The sequence below is a fragment of the Penicillium hordei genome, assembly GCF_028827395.1.
Source record: "Penicillium hordei strain IBT 12815 chromosome Unknown utg000005l_segment0_segment0, whole genome shotgun sequence".
Classification (NCBI taxonomy): domain Eukaryota; kingdom Fungi; phylum Ascomycota; class Eurotiomycetes; order Eurotiales; family Aspergillaceae; genus Penicillium; species Penicillium hordei.
Window position 1 is genome coordinate 4,357,953 of NW_026623146.1, and position 13,465 is coordinate 4,371,417.

The following is a 13,465-nucleotide window of genomic DNA, read 5'->3' on the forward strand; positions in this document are numbered from 1 at the left end:
ATTTGCATAGAAATAGCACGTCATCATATACCGGTATGGCTTACCGTTATTTCACTGTAGCAGCTTGACTCGAACACTAGCGCACCGATTATCTATATTTCTATCTATGCACCCACCTTTACAGAAATCAAGGGAAGCTATAGGAGGCTGAGGAGATGTACCACCGAGCAATGGCAGGCATAGGGGTGCACCAATAGGATCGATAACAGGTCTAAGTTGCTAAAAGGCCCCTAACCCGTGGCACTAACCCCCTTGCGCTCCAGGTCAACAGACGACTCAAGGTTGATACCTCCAAAAATTGATGCGGAGACTGGCCCCACCCAGCAGGTCTCACATCCAGTGGGGACTTAAAGCTGAAGCAATATTGACCTCATTAAATAGCGGGCAAAGTCTACTCACAATAGTGACATGGATTATGTCAAATTAATATCCGACAATATCTTCTCTACCGTGATACGGTACCAGCGTGTTGGGAAAGGTCTTTAGAGCAAGCTTACCTGTTTTGTTATAGCAGTATGATCGCCGAAAGAAATTACAGTTCATTCCGAACCCATGCAAAGGGATAAACGTATCATGCCAGTGTAGGCTGTTATCTAATCAAAGCACATAATATATCTAGACTAAATGAATATTTTCGATACAAGTCGCTTCTTTGCGTCGTTTCACCCAAAGGCCGATGTCACGAACGAACCGCCGGGCGGCACCTACTTTCACGCCGTGCTTAACAAAGAAACCTGGGTCTTGATCCTCATAAATCTGCATGAGGTCGAAACAATTTTCGAGGGTCACATCGCGTGCCTTGCTGATGTTCTCCCTGAAAGTCTCGTTGCTCACCCGCGATTGCTGCCATTCAGTATATTCGTCCACAGCGACATCTAGCAGGCCGTCAACCATGATTGATTCGGCACAGCCGGGCCCGTTGGGCATGGCGTCATTAGCGGAAGGATGTATCGATTGCTGAGATGATCCTGCTGGGAGGACAGTGATATTGATTGGAGGACATATTGAACCCGTTGTAGAATTCTCCGCAGCTTTCTTTTTTTTTGTCCAGACGCTGGTTCTCCTCGGCATAGAGCTGCTCGCGAACACTGTCAGGGACATCAGCGTGGGTCTCGAGAACCCCACCTTGCTCCACATATTTGACGAGGGCCTTCAGATGGTGTGTCTTCAATCTATGGTGCCTTTTTCCCTCTGGATCTTGCCAGCAATATTGTCCTTCGTGGCGACATGGAGGCCCGGGACATCGCATGACACGATACACATCGCGCCAGACGGAATGTTGGCCGGAGACCTGCTCGGCGTCAATCTGAGCGTCTCGGTTAGCGAGCATCCGTGTAGTCACCGATGACTTTCCTCTCTTGTCCGTTCTAGAAGGAAGAGGTCCACTGTCCTCTCTGTAGTTGATCGATATCTGAAGCCGGATCTTCTTGCCACGACGGAATAGATAGGCCCACGCTAGGAGCTGTTTCTCGACCACTGTCCAATCAACCCTAGTACCTTCAAAGTGTTTGTCAATGTCCCGTTGGGAGTTCACCGATAACACCATGTCAGTATCATCTAGTCTCACCCGTCGGCCACGGGCTGTCTTCCGTCGTAGAATATTACAAGCGTCCTCTTTTATCTGTTCCCAGTAGGATCTAGGCGGTTGAGTCAGGTCTTGTTTTGTATCCTTGACCACAACTCGATTGTTCAATTTAACCCTCCACTCGATCTGGTAGTGGATACGGTCCGGAGATTGTTCATCCCATGCACATCCATCTGCACGTTCAACCACAAGATCAAAACTCTGCTGGTCGGACGGATGTCGATGCAAGGAAGGTGAACTTTCACCAACTATATCCTCGGGATCGGGTGAAGGGCAGATTACTGATGGCGTCCATTCGCGGTCTGGGTAACCAGGGGTGGGGGCATACGAGGGAGTCCGTTCCCATAGATCGGGCAGTTCAGGTCGGTAAGCATCATCATCATCGTTGAAAGGAGTGTAAGTCATCCCCCCAAGGCAGAAGATGCCACTGAGGAGTCTATTAACATGGTTGTGTGTTAGCTTCCACCAAGTGTGTTACATTGCGTCAAGAAGAGAGGACTGTGGCTGACAGGCTGAGTATTATGATAAGCAGGTTCATGAGTAGGCTGCAGGTACAGTAAGCAAGTAATGCAAGTCACTATTTGCAAGGTCTGGTGCCGAGTAAGCCCCCCAGACCGTCACTTGGACATGAGCTGGAGGGAAGTGACAGGTCGCCAGATGCTCCAGCTCTAGTGTTTGACTTGTTTGCATTTCCATGGAAAATTCTAGTTCCCTTGGATCGCCAATACAGTTACGAGACGAGGCGCCGTATTTTAAAAAAAGTAAATGACGGTATCGAGATTGGTACGGGAATATTAATATTCCGGTGCTATTCATAATATGGTCTAGTGTCTCTTGGCGGTGAGGTTAGAAAATCACTCGAAGAGTGTAGCCGGTTGCACCAGTTTCGGCACGTACTGTAAGGTGATAGTCTACTTGAGACACGAATTTGTCACCCAAAGGTGAGCTTAGTTCCGTAAGAGAGCTTCCCATAAGAGACGAGCCATCTCATTATCTACGGCTTCTAGGGATGATGCTTTGTCGTCATTTGACACAAATAGCAGGGGCTCTGACATTTCAAATTGGTAAGATTGTTGCAGATGTTGATGGTCGAACATGTCTCGAATCATCTCTAGCTTCGAGTGAGAGACCTCGGCTCCATTGTGCAAGGGACGAAAGGAGGTGTTGAGGGTTGAAGCCCCGTAAGGCATTGCCTGATGGGCATTGTTCGGCACCACGGGGAAATTCTTTTCGTCATGCTCACCCTTGCTCACCCTTCTGTTCAGTGAGCGGATGAAATGGGTTTTGGCCGAAGGTCCGAGGATGCTGGAGTATTTGGAAATGCACGTGACCCTGGTCACCCTGGGTCTGATAGTTCCCAGGACCTTGGTTGCTTCTAGATTGTACTAGACCGATTTGGAACCTGCGGACCCTCATTTATTGCTACGTAGCTAGGGGCAAAGTGAGAATATCTTAGAGGTCATGGATGCTTGACCGTGCGCTTAGTCTGTCCTAGGTGGTTGACTCACGGCTGCCCTGACGGTTTAATGCGTTGATCTGCGGCTTCAAAACCCTCAACTGGATCACGTAGGTAGTCCCAACTTAGGATTTCTACAGTCGCACCACTTGTTTCTATTAAAGGTGGTTATGAGAATAAGGATATAGGCCACTGAGGATAAAGCTTGCGTAGGAGAGGCACAGGGATGTGAAGCAGTATGAACATTGATCAAAGGCCAGGGATGGGACTCTGTTCTGTGAGCGCGAGAAATATGACAACACCTGACGAACAGGCGATCGCCACATTTGTTGCAGACACAGAAAAAAGACCGGAACTAGTTGGTCGATATTCGGCAGGCAACCAAAGGAGGTTGACTCCATTATAGGTTATCCAGGAATGGTCATCATTCAAACCATAGCCGTATTGTTCTAGCACGGTCGAAGAGTGAGTGGACGTGACGATACCAGTGAGTCCTATATCGAATGTACCAATTGACGTGTGTAGATGATTAAAATTGACTTTATCAAATTGAACGAAGTCGGGAGAGCTGATATACAGGGTCAACACGCACTGTCTGGTAGCCGGAACCCAGATCCTGACGGTCCTATCCCTAGACGCTGATGCGAGTCGGGTCCCATCTCGCGACCAGGAAATTGACTTGACCCAATCGCTATGCCCCTCGAGGGTTGCGCACAGGCCGATGGCTGGATCCCAAATCCTGACGGTAGTATCAGAGGACCCTGATGCGAGTCGCCTTCCATCTTGCGACCAGGCAATCGAGTTGACCGAATATCTATGCCCCTCGAGAATTAACACGCACTGGCCGGTGGCTGAATCCCAGATCCTGACAATGTTATCAGAGGACCCTGATGCGAGTCGGCTTCCATCTTGCGACCAGGCAATCGAGTTGACCGAGCTACCACACCATGAGAGGGACGCGGCCCACTGGCTAGTAGCCGGATCCCAGATCCTAACGGTGTTATCAGAGGACCCCGATGCGAGTCGCCTTCTATCTTGCGACCAGGCAATCGAGTTGACCGAAGATCTATGCCCCTCGAGGGTTGACACGCACTGGCCGGTGGCTGGATCCCAGATCCTAACGGTGTTATCATCTGACGCTGATGCGAGTCGGCTTCCATCTTGCGACCAGGCAATCGAGTTGACCGAATATCTATGCCCCTCGAGGGTTGACACACACTGGCCGGTGGCCGGATCCCAGATCCTGACGGTGATATCAGAGGACGCTGATGCGAGTCGGCTTCCATCTTGCGACCAGGCGATCGAGCGGACGGGACCGCTATGCCCCTCGAGGGTTTGAAGACATGGACTCCAATCGTTGTCCACCAATGGCTCATTCAAAACCCAATCCGGTCTCTCCCCTTGATAACATCTTCTTGTGAGGCTCGACATGGGGCTAAATATCAGAGGTGAACTGTATACTTGAAGGGGGCATCTTTCAATTGCTAGCCTATGGTATCGAATGAATCGGGAAGCGTCTTGAACTCGATGTAAAAGGGTAGCTGATTCGCCTTTTCCCTATTAGAGTAGTTCTAATGTCAGAAGTGGAGATTGGTTTCGGTATATGAGCAATTACTCACCTGAAGTAAGCCCTCGAGCTTTAGCATAGCTGCTATACCTTGTGATATGCTTCCTAGAATGCTCAGGGCTTCAAGCCAGTGAAGGTATTTCTTTTGTAGAAAATCACTAACACACCCTCTTTCATCAATGTCAAGATTTTTTTTTTCATGACCTCTGCTATTATGAAGATGGTCAACCCAATAGACACATGCATATTGTGCAGCTGCTAATGTACTCGGACTGGGTGGTATAACCTTCTCAATCGGTAATCCAGGAAATTTAATTTGAAAGATGTCTCGCTGAAGTGTCTTAAACATGGCTTTAAGAGAACGAGAGAAAATTGTCTGGTGTTCAGCTTCTATACCTCCAGGGAAAACCCCAGTTTGCGTCTCTCTGAGTAGAAACTCCTTTGCGGACTGGTGGACGAAAATGATAGTGTCTTCGCGTACAGTCAAAAACGAGCCACAAATCGCGATAATCTCTGATAGAGCTTCAGAGTCACCAGAGAGATCATCAGGTAGCTCAACAAGAGAGGCCAGCTCGTCAAACGCGATAGGCCGATACACTATGGACATGACAGCCAGTATTCGCTTGCAGGATTCGGCATCTTCCGAGTTGCGAACCTGATCGATCATCCGACCGTACAAAGCATTCAGTCCAGGAGGAAACGCCTCCAGCTTCTTGAGAGCGTGCCTTCGCGATATTCTATCAAGCTCTTGACAGACCAAGGCTACCCAAAGGAAAGTTCCTTGCGAGTTGGATGACAAGTGATGGCCGATCGTATCACGAGTTTCATCGCTATACTTCTTCACTTTCGCCAGGTAGTGAACCTTGTGTTGAATGAATTTGCTCACAGCTTCAGATACAGACTCCTCATTTAGCTCTAATGAAATTGTGGCGGTCTGGGTAGTGTCAAGACGCTCTTCGATATCAGGCCAGTTACGGCTCGAGACAATCCACTTTATCTGTGGGCAAGCAGACGATACTTGCGTAATCAGGTCGAGAAGGGAAGCCAGGCCTGTTGTACATTCGTCTAGCGCGTCGATAATCAAATAAGTGGTCGGTAAGGTCGGGTCTTTCAGAATATCCGTGAAGATCCTCGAGAGGGCATTGAATGCGTTTATATCCTCGAACAATACTTTTCCCGCGTGGTCATACTGACTCTTTACATGGGAGAGAAGAGATGGCTGCTTCTTGACAAGCGAATATATCAAGCCACGGAGAACAGCCGTGGCATTATTGATTCGCACGTCGGTAGCTTGGCAAAAAAAGAACGAGATATTCACAGTGTCCCCAATCGATCGAGTTAACTCGTCTATGATACCGCAGAGGAGCATCGTCTTGCCTTTGCCCGGGTCACCTCTGATCCAGAGGAGACAATTGCTCTGGTTGTCTTGCCATTGTTGAAACTCTTTGTTGTCTAGAATCCAGCAGTATGAGTCTTTGAGCAACCCTCCGTTGGTGTTCTGAATACGATCTTTGTCATGGTGAGGATTAGTCGTCCGCAGATCCCGTAGGCACGCTTCATTCAATGATGTTTCCGATTGTACTAAGGCAGTCATATCGATTAGTCACGTTCTTTCAGAGTTATACACCTCACTTACGGAACTGAGTAGTTATATGACCAAGGTTCTGCCCAACTTGGAACCCAGAGTTTGAACCATCATATGATATCGTGCATACCATTGTTCCAGCCAGGTGATTTTTAGAAGGGGTAGTCGCCAGCATAGGGCTGAGTCTTCGAGATACCCCGCTGTCAGGTGACTCGTCACTCGTGAAGAACATCGAGATACAGGGTATCAATCGTATGATAATTTCCAATAAATTACGGAGTAACTCATCATGTTATTTAGGTTACAATACGTTTCATGATTCTGAAATTGCCCTAATCCGAACACAGACTAGCGTGTTTCAAGATTGAGTTTGGAAAAGAATCAAAGAGAATAGAGAGGTGAAACTGATTTCGAGCGCGTCTGTAGTAGTAGTAGTAGTAGTATTCATTTACACTGACCCCTCGCAAAGCGATATGCAGTATACGACGACTATATATCCGGGTATGTACATATAGATTGATCCACTTTCTGACATGAACTTAGAGCCTCGCCACGGCCTATCGTGGCCAATTGCCGTTTCCATTGTTAGGCTGCCCTCATGGCGCGGCTATAGTGGAATTGCGGATGAGACGGATACGGGCAAAGCAGAGGCTAAGAATCTGGACAGTGACTGAGTGACAGATGCGGTTTTGTTCCGAGTTCGTTTGATTGAGCGTTGGCTTGTCTTATTCTCGAGCTGGAACGGTGACGGTTTATTGTGAAAACGAAGAGGAAGATCTTCAATTGTGAGTATGTGGTTGGCGGGAAGAAAAGGTTCTTGCACTGGAGGAGTCTGTTGCGGTATGGATGTGACAGGTCGCTGGAGGACGGAAGCGTACGTTGTTTGTTGGTTTTGGGGCGAGGAAGTGATGGACGGTATCGTTTGATGAGGCTGGGGAGAGTGGGCTGTTGGAGGTTGTTGAGGCTCTGGGTCTATTATGGCGGGTAGCGGATTGGAACGGCGGTCCAGGTTGGTGTTCAACCGTTCCTTCGCTGTAGTAGATGTAATCGGCGTGGATTGAGTTTGAGTCTTTGTACTGGAGTCGTCTGTAGATTGTGTACTGGAATCGGCGGTAGGAGTTGACCGTTTAGGGGAGGAGAATGGGGTGGTTGAGGAGGGGGGTTTGTTGGGAGTTCCGAGGTGGTGTTTCAAATCGCACGAGATTATCTGCCATATGCAGTCTTCCTCGTGTAGTTGTTGCACTTCCTCGAACGGGGTGCATTGGAAGGTGGATAAGTGCTTGGTCGATTGGCAGGCAAAACAGCATGCCACATTGCTGACTCCTGAAGGTCGGTAATAGAAGCTATTCCGGGCCAGTTGGAGCGGAGTGGCCCCAGCAAGCACTATTCCTTGGAACGAACGAGCTCGGGCTGTGATGGTGGAGTAGTCGTAGGTGATTGAGACGAGAAAGTAATCCTCATCGTGAGAATCATCCTCGGCGAGAGAAAAGTCCTCAACGTTGGGGTATTCGGGTGAGATTGCGGGGTTTGCGGCTTCGAGGATGGGAGATGGGCGACGGGCTGGGGGGTCTGGAAGCTGAGGGTTCAGCCCCACCCGCTGGCTTCTCGTGGCCATCCCCATGGTCCCCGCAGGTACAGACTACAGTAGCGTCCGTTGAGTTCCTGTCGGACAATACCTATCCCTCATTCTACAGTAACCCCCGTAACCGCCTTCCATGTCGGAAACGAAGAGATTCTCTTTCAAACCCTAATCACACGATCCGCTAAACCAGATATGACTACTTTCGTGTTTCAAATCATGTTCCGATGTTGTACGGATAGGTTCAAAACGAATAAGAGCTGAATGTACAATACTGTAAAATTTACACCCACTTCAGCAGACGATTCTAGTGCTGACGTCATATACTTAAACCAAAGGCATATATAGTAGAATGGTAAATCCTTAAATATGACCTACTTGTAGCTACCTTAATCATGGGGTTTCCAAATCTTCAACCAATCTTGCAAAGCCTGCTGGATTCAGGTAGGTACTCAGACCTGACGATATCATGCGAAGGACAGAAGTTCCAAGTACATCGAGCGATAGTCTGTTCCCAATCACCCTTTTTTGACGCCGCAGTCAAGGGGGGATTCAGAGTAAATGCGACAAGTCTTTGCCGTGATCACTACATATGGCTAACCATTTTTACAAGGAAGCTTCTTTAGCACATGTCGATCTACCAGATGATGAGCTGGCAACTATTCAACGGGTTGTCTCTTTTCTATACCTTCAAGACTACGAAGACACACATAGCTCCCACTTTGAAAATCGAAAGTGCGCTTCTGGTAATGATATGGAACCTCATGCAGCTATGTGGAACAACCTCGGAGTGTTTATGGCGGCCGACAAGTTTGACATATCCCCTCTAAAAATGCTTGCGAGATCTCGGATTATGGATTGGATCGACAAAAGTGCAATGAGGTTTCCATTAATTGTCCAGGAAATCTGGGTCACCATTCCGCCTCTTGAGACCGAGCTTCGAGACGCCATAATTAAGTCAATTTCATGCCACGCGCAGGAGTTTCTCACTTACGACGAAAGTATGGTGATCATGACTGATCTACCAGATATTACCATTGCAGTGCTGAAGAAAATTGCCGAGGAAAATTGTTCACTCAAACTCAAGCTTCAACAACAGCAAAAAAGGAATGGGCTGCCTCGATGGTGACTGGACGCGGAGTGGGGACGCGGGGGCGGGGTTTGATATGTACGTTTACTGTACATACATATCCACTGTCACGACTTGCAAGACATGATCATGTCGCCTCAGATCTATGTCAGTCCTCAAATCCAACGGCTTTATCTAGTAATATCTTAAAATGTCCCAGATTCAGTGCCCCGGGCCTCTGAAGAGGGGAGAATGCAATGAAGAGTAGTACCATAATTCTGCTTTGTGACACCATATTTCCAGGGAGAGCTGCAATCAAAAGTAATACCATATATGCCCATGTACATCGATTTGTCCTGGCCGCCCGAGGTGTCTAATAAAGCTAACATGGTAACGACGAATACTGTATGCTCAGTCGCATCTTAGATCCACATATCTTCTGTATTCTTCGAGAATACCAACATTTCGCTGGTACCTCCAAGTTATTTGGGATGTAGATGGCGAAAATTATATTGATTGCCATTGATACATATTTTCAATCAGAAAACTAGCCTGGCAGGGCGACAAATGGACTTGGACATGTCCTTTCCTCTATTCCGAAGGGCACGACTACCCTATGCAAATTTTTGATAAACATCATGACTACGTAAGCTCGAATACAGCTACGAAGAATCATAAAGATTTACCCAATCAATATCGAAATGTATTGTAAGTCCTAGTCACATGATAGTGGGGCTTTGTAATTTACTGGAAATGCCTCTGCTGTTGATGCCCCTCATCCTTCGTGCAATTTACGGTATTCTTTTTCATCGGTGGAATAAATAGAGGGAAGAGCTAAGCCACACTCGGGTTAATCAAACGACCCTTCCCACTTCGGGGCTGTGTCTACTGGACAATCTCTGCCAAGCGATACAGTACAGTAGTTGGGTCAATTAGAAAAAGCTTATACATCAAGCACTAACAAATAGCTGTGTTCCGTTATTGACGTCATAACGAAAGGTACTACGTCAAGACATTTACTTCAATATTCAGACTCTGGCTTGCTATAACTTGACCTTTCCGTTTCAAAAGTGTTCAAGTACCCGGTTCTTTTATGCGCTGGGTTTCTAAAAGAACCGGGTACTAATTAGCTCTTTCTAGCAACCTTGCCATTTTTGCTTCCCAATACCACTAACGCAACCATGCCCAACACTTCGTCAACACAACCCCAGCGCATTCTTAATAAGATTTCGGAGTACGTTCTCCGCGATATTTGCAATGCTTTACTAAATAGCAGAAGATGTCGTGAAAGAGGCGATTTCACCGATTTCAAAATTGTTTGTGATGGAGTCGATCTCGACGTTCATAAAGTCATAATATGTTCACAATCTCCTGTCTTTCAAGCTGCTTGCACTGGGAATTTCAGGGCAGGTTGTCTCTTAAGCCGGTTCTTCTCTCTTCATCTCTAACTTAGTTAAAATACAGGAAGCAGCAGATTCTACGTACCAGATGACGGATGAATCGATTCCCGTCGTTAGAAAAATGCTGGACTACTTATACACGGGTGATTATTCAGAGCTCATTGATGATAGTCCGACAGATGTATCACCCAAAGTGCCGCTGTTGTCAATATCTACTCTTCAATTACATGCGCAATTGTTTGCTTTGGGCGATAAATACTGCATCCCGGAGCTTTGCGACGCGGCCGCGAGAAAATATTCGGACAGAGTTATAGGTCACTTTGACCCCTTTGAATATCTTGATTCAATACCCGATGTCTTATTCTCGCCATTGATCCACGACGCGAGGCTCAAAAAGCTCGCCGCTCGCTTGTCGAGAGACAATCTCAGGTTCCATTTACGAGACACATCCGTCCGCGAGAAGTACGATTTAATCGCCGCCCAAGTGCCCGAATTCGTGAAAGATGTGCTCGACACATATTTTGACACTCCATTATTGGGAGACTGTGCGAACTGTGGCCGTAGAAGACCAATGTCAGCTTTACAAGTAAGGTGCCGGAAGTGTGGTCGAGGAAATGATTTGTCTCACCGCAGTTGGGGGTTCGAAGATTAGTAGTCTTTCACCATACAGAATGAAGCCTCTTGTGAATCAACTTTCGAATGCTACAGCTCTTCTGAGCGCACTTTGCACTGTATGTGCTTACAGGTGACTAGTTTAAGACAGAGCAGAGCATGGCCCATACAACCATGATACGATACCGATATTTTTTATTACGGTACTGAGGTACTGCCAAGAATGTGGGTTAGGGGTAGAGTAGCCATAAAGGGTATAGCGCCATGCAGAACAAAGCTCGACAAAGAATTAAAGAGATTAAAGAGGTCAAACTAATTTCGAGCACATCTGTACAGTGAGGCAGCAAATATTTTACCGTGACATCGCCTTCTATGCCTGGATCGTAGATATGCTCTTACAAACCCTAATTACATGGTAAAGTGATTGTATTATTACATGTCCGTACATTGTTATGTACGGACATGTAATAATACAATCCCGGCTAATGATACGATGACACCTCCGTGCCCCTTCCCTAAAACATCCCTCCTCGGGAGGCACAAGCGAAGTGCCTCATGTCTCACGCTGCCCTGGGTTTACTTATAGGATATGAAGGGCACAAGTAAAGCCTCGCAGGCCCTGATCTTCAAAGAGACGTGGGGGCCGAATAAGTCACACCTGCACAACCACCGCAAAACCCAATCGGTCCTTCCGGCTCCTTCACAAAACTTTTATTTGAGTTAACGTTGCCAGTGGCAGGAGTTGAAGCACCAAAGGCAGTCATACGAATATAAATACGAGTCTACTGTCTACCCAGGGACTTTATAGTCCTAACCCTTTAGTCGTCAAATCCTTGCAGAGTTTTACCTCTTAACTACATGGCGCTCTCCGAATACGCAACGTCGTTGCTAGCCACCTTTTCTCTCCTAGCCGCCACGATCAGTTCCCTCATCAGTCCCAATGTAGAAAAATCGTTCTTTCGAGGTGTCAAGTGGAACATCTGGCTTTTCTCTCCATTCCGGTCCGGTGCAATCGCCATGGCTGTAGTCATCCTGTTAATCGCCTACAGGCTCTTAAACCTCGCCGAAACACATGTCGGCCTAGCGCTCCTCGTTCTCCACCCGACATCGGACGCGCGTTCTGGTCGCGTTTCGCACGGCTTGCTTTTCTCACCGGGGTAACACTCCCCCTGTACGTGATGCTGCTAGCGTCAGCGAACGATCGATTAATCCAAGGGATTACGACGTCATTAATCAGACCGTGCTAGTTGAGCTTTCGACGTTTTCTTGTGTGACTACGTTTGAAGTCCGTGGAGGCTGGCCTCGCCGTGTACTGGTGGAGGGATCTGTCTTGTCTGCCGCTCACCTCATCCAAGACTATGTTGATAACGAGGGCAAAGAGAGCGGATCCAGGAAAAGAAACGAGCACAGAAAAATTACATCAACCCCTGCTGTAACTGGTAATCTCTGCGATCGCGTACGCCAGCTCTCGCCAATAGCAGCCGAGCCGGATATCACATCCGCCTCGCATTCCTTTCTTCTGGAGCAATCTCCCAAACTGAGAAGAGTTTTTGATCCAAGCGTCCCGGCCCAATGTGTATGTGGACACTGGCGTTGTCTAATTTACGTGATCTTTCACACAGCTGTGCACGCAATCTTGTGGTCTTGGTCATTGATCGAGCTAGTGTCGACCACCTGGCTTTTACACTGTGAACTGGGCCCAGTGAAGCTCCAACTTGCCGGCAGGCTGTTTAAAGGTGGCATCATTAATGACGTGCTCGCCGTGTTATATGACTTGTGCATTTTTTTGTTCATATTCATATTCGCCTACACTGCTTCCATCGTCCTAGTCATCCGCCTCTTTTTTTTTCTACACCTCTGATCACCCATCTGCCCAACCAAATTCACATCCTACGGCAGATGCAGCAGATATTCCAAGATCTTGCTGAAGCCGCTCCAATCGTCCACCAGGTCCTCAAGGCCTTATTGATACACTCCATATCTGGAGTTTTGAGCTATTACGGTTCCCGATCCCTGATCCTATGGGCTATAGGTCTGACGCAGGAAAACTTCTCGTGCATCATTGAGATCATAGTAATTGCTGCCCTTTACTTTACGGTATACTGCCTTGCAGTTAGATCAGACCAGGCTCCCTCGAAGCCGCATGTAGCCCCCGACAACAACTACCAGGGCACCCACCACCCATATGCCGGTGTCTCAGAAACACCCGATGAAAAGGAAGAAAGGCCCCGGGCCGAATCCGAATTCCCTCAAACTCCGAATACTCTTCGTTCAGAGATATTCCGATTAGCTGTTGTCGTTCCTACGTTGACGATCTGAATTTTCCTTTGCCGTTAGATTACAGTGTCGATGCCCTGGATGTGAGGCGATTAGCGCCAGATTAGTAATTGCAATGTTTGCTATTTATACTGCTGTTCTCGCTATCCACTCTATACAAGGTTGAAGCCAATCGTTTGAAAGTATTATGAAGATAGATTCCTTCATTTCGCAGTCAAGTACTCTGACCTGCGGAACTCCTTGCCTATAATTAATTTCTCGGGATCCATTTGCGACATAAGTCTACATCATTTACTAGTTGTCTGACAGTATTGCACCATACGAAAGGAGATTAT

General features: G+C 47.5%; 4 protein-coding genes across 4 annotated transcripts; 2 read left to right on the forward strand and 2 right to left on the reverse strand.

The window, feature by feature from the left end:
- Positions 1-3,290: 3,290 nt before the first annotated feature.
- On the reverse strand, positions 3,291-6,425 carry N7537_010465 (uncharacterized protein; the record flags this gene model as incomplete). The annotated part of the gene is made up of 3 exons (XM_056901519.1): positions 3,291-4,598; positions 4,661-6,189; positions 6,245-6,425. The coding sequence occupies 3 exons, from the start codon at positions 6,423-6,425 to the stop codon at positions 3,291-3,293; spliced, it is 3,018 nt and encodes a 1,005-aa protein (XP_056750187.1).
- Positions 6,426-6,800: 375 nt separating this feature from the next.
- On the reverse strand, positions 6,801-7,814 carry N7537_010466 (uncharacterized protein; the record flags this gene model as incomplete). The annotated part of the gene is made up of 1 exon (XM_056901520.1): positions 6,801-7,814. One exon carries the CDS (start codon positions 7,812-7,814, stop codon positions 6,801-6,803), a length of 1,014 nt encoding a protein of 337 aa, XP_056750188.1.
- Positions 7,815-8,604: 790 nt separating this feature from the next.
- Positions 8,605-8,901, forward strand: N7537_010467 (uncharacterized protein; the record flags this gene model as incomplete). The annotated part of the gene is made up of 1 exon (XM_056901521.1): positions 8,605-8,901. One exon carries the CDS (start codon positions 8,605-8,607, stop codon positions 8,899-8,901), a length of 297 nt encoding a protein of 98 aa, XP_056750189.1.
- A 2,810-nt stretch (positions 8,902-11,711) lies between these two features.
- Positions 11,712-13,172, forward strand: N7537_010468 (uncharacterized protein; the record flags this gene model as incomplete). The annotated part of the gene is made up of 3 exons (XM_056901522.1): positions 11,712-12,010; positions 12,069-12,429; positions 12,759-13,172. 3 exons carry the CDS (start codon positions 11,712-11,714, stop codon positions 13,170-13,172), a joined length of 1,074 nt encoding a protein of 357 aa, XP_056750190.1.
- Positions 13,173-13,465: the final 293 nt, after the last annotated feature.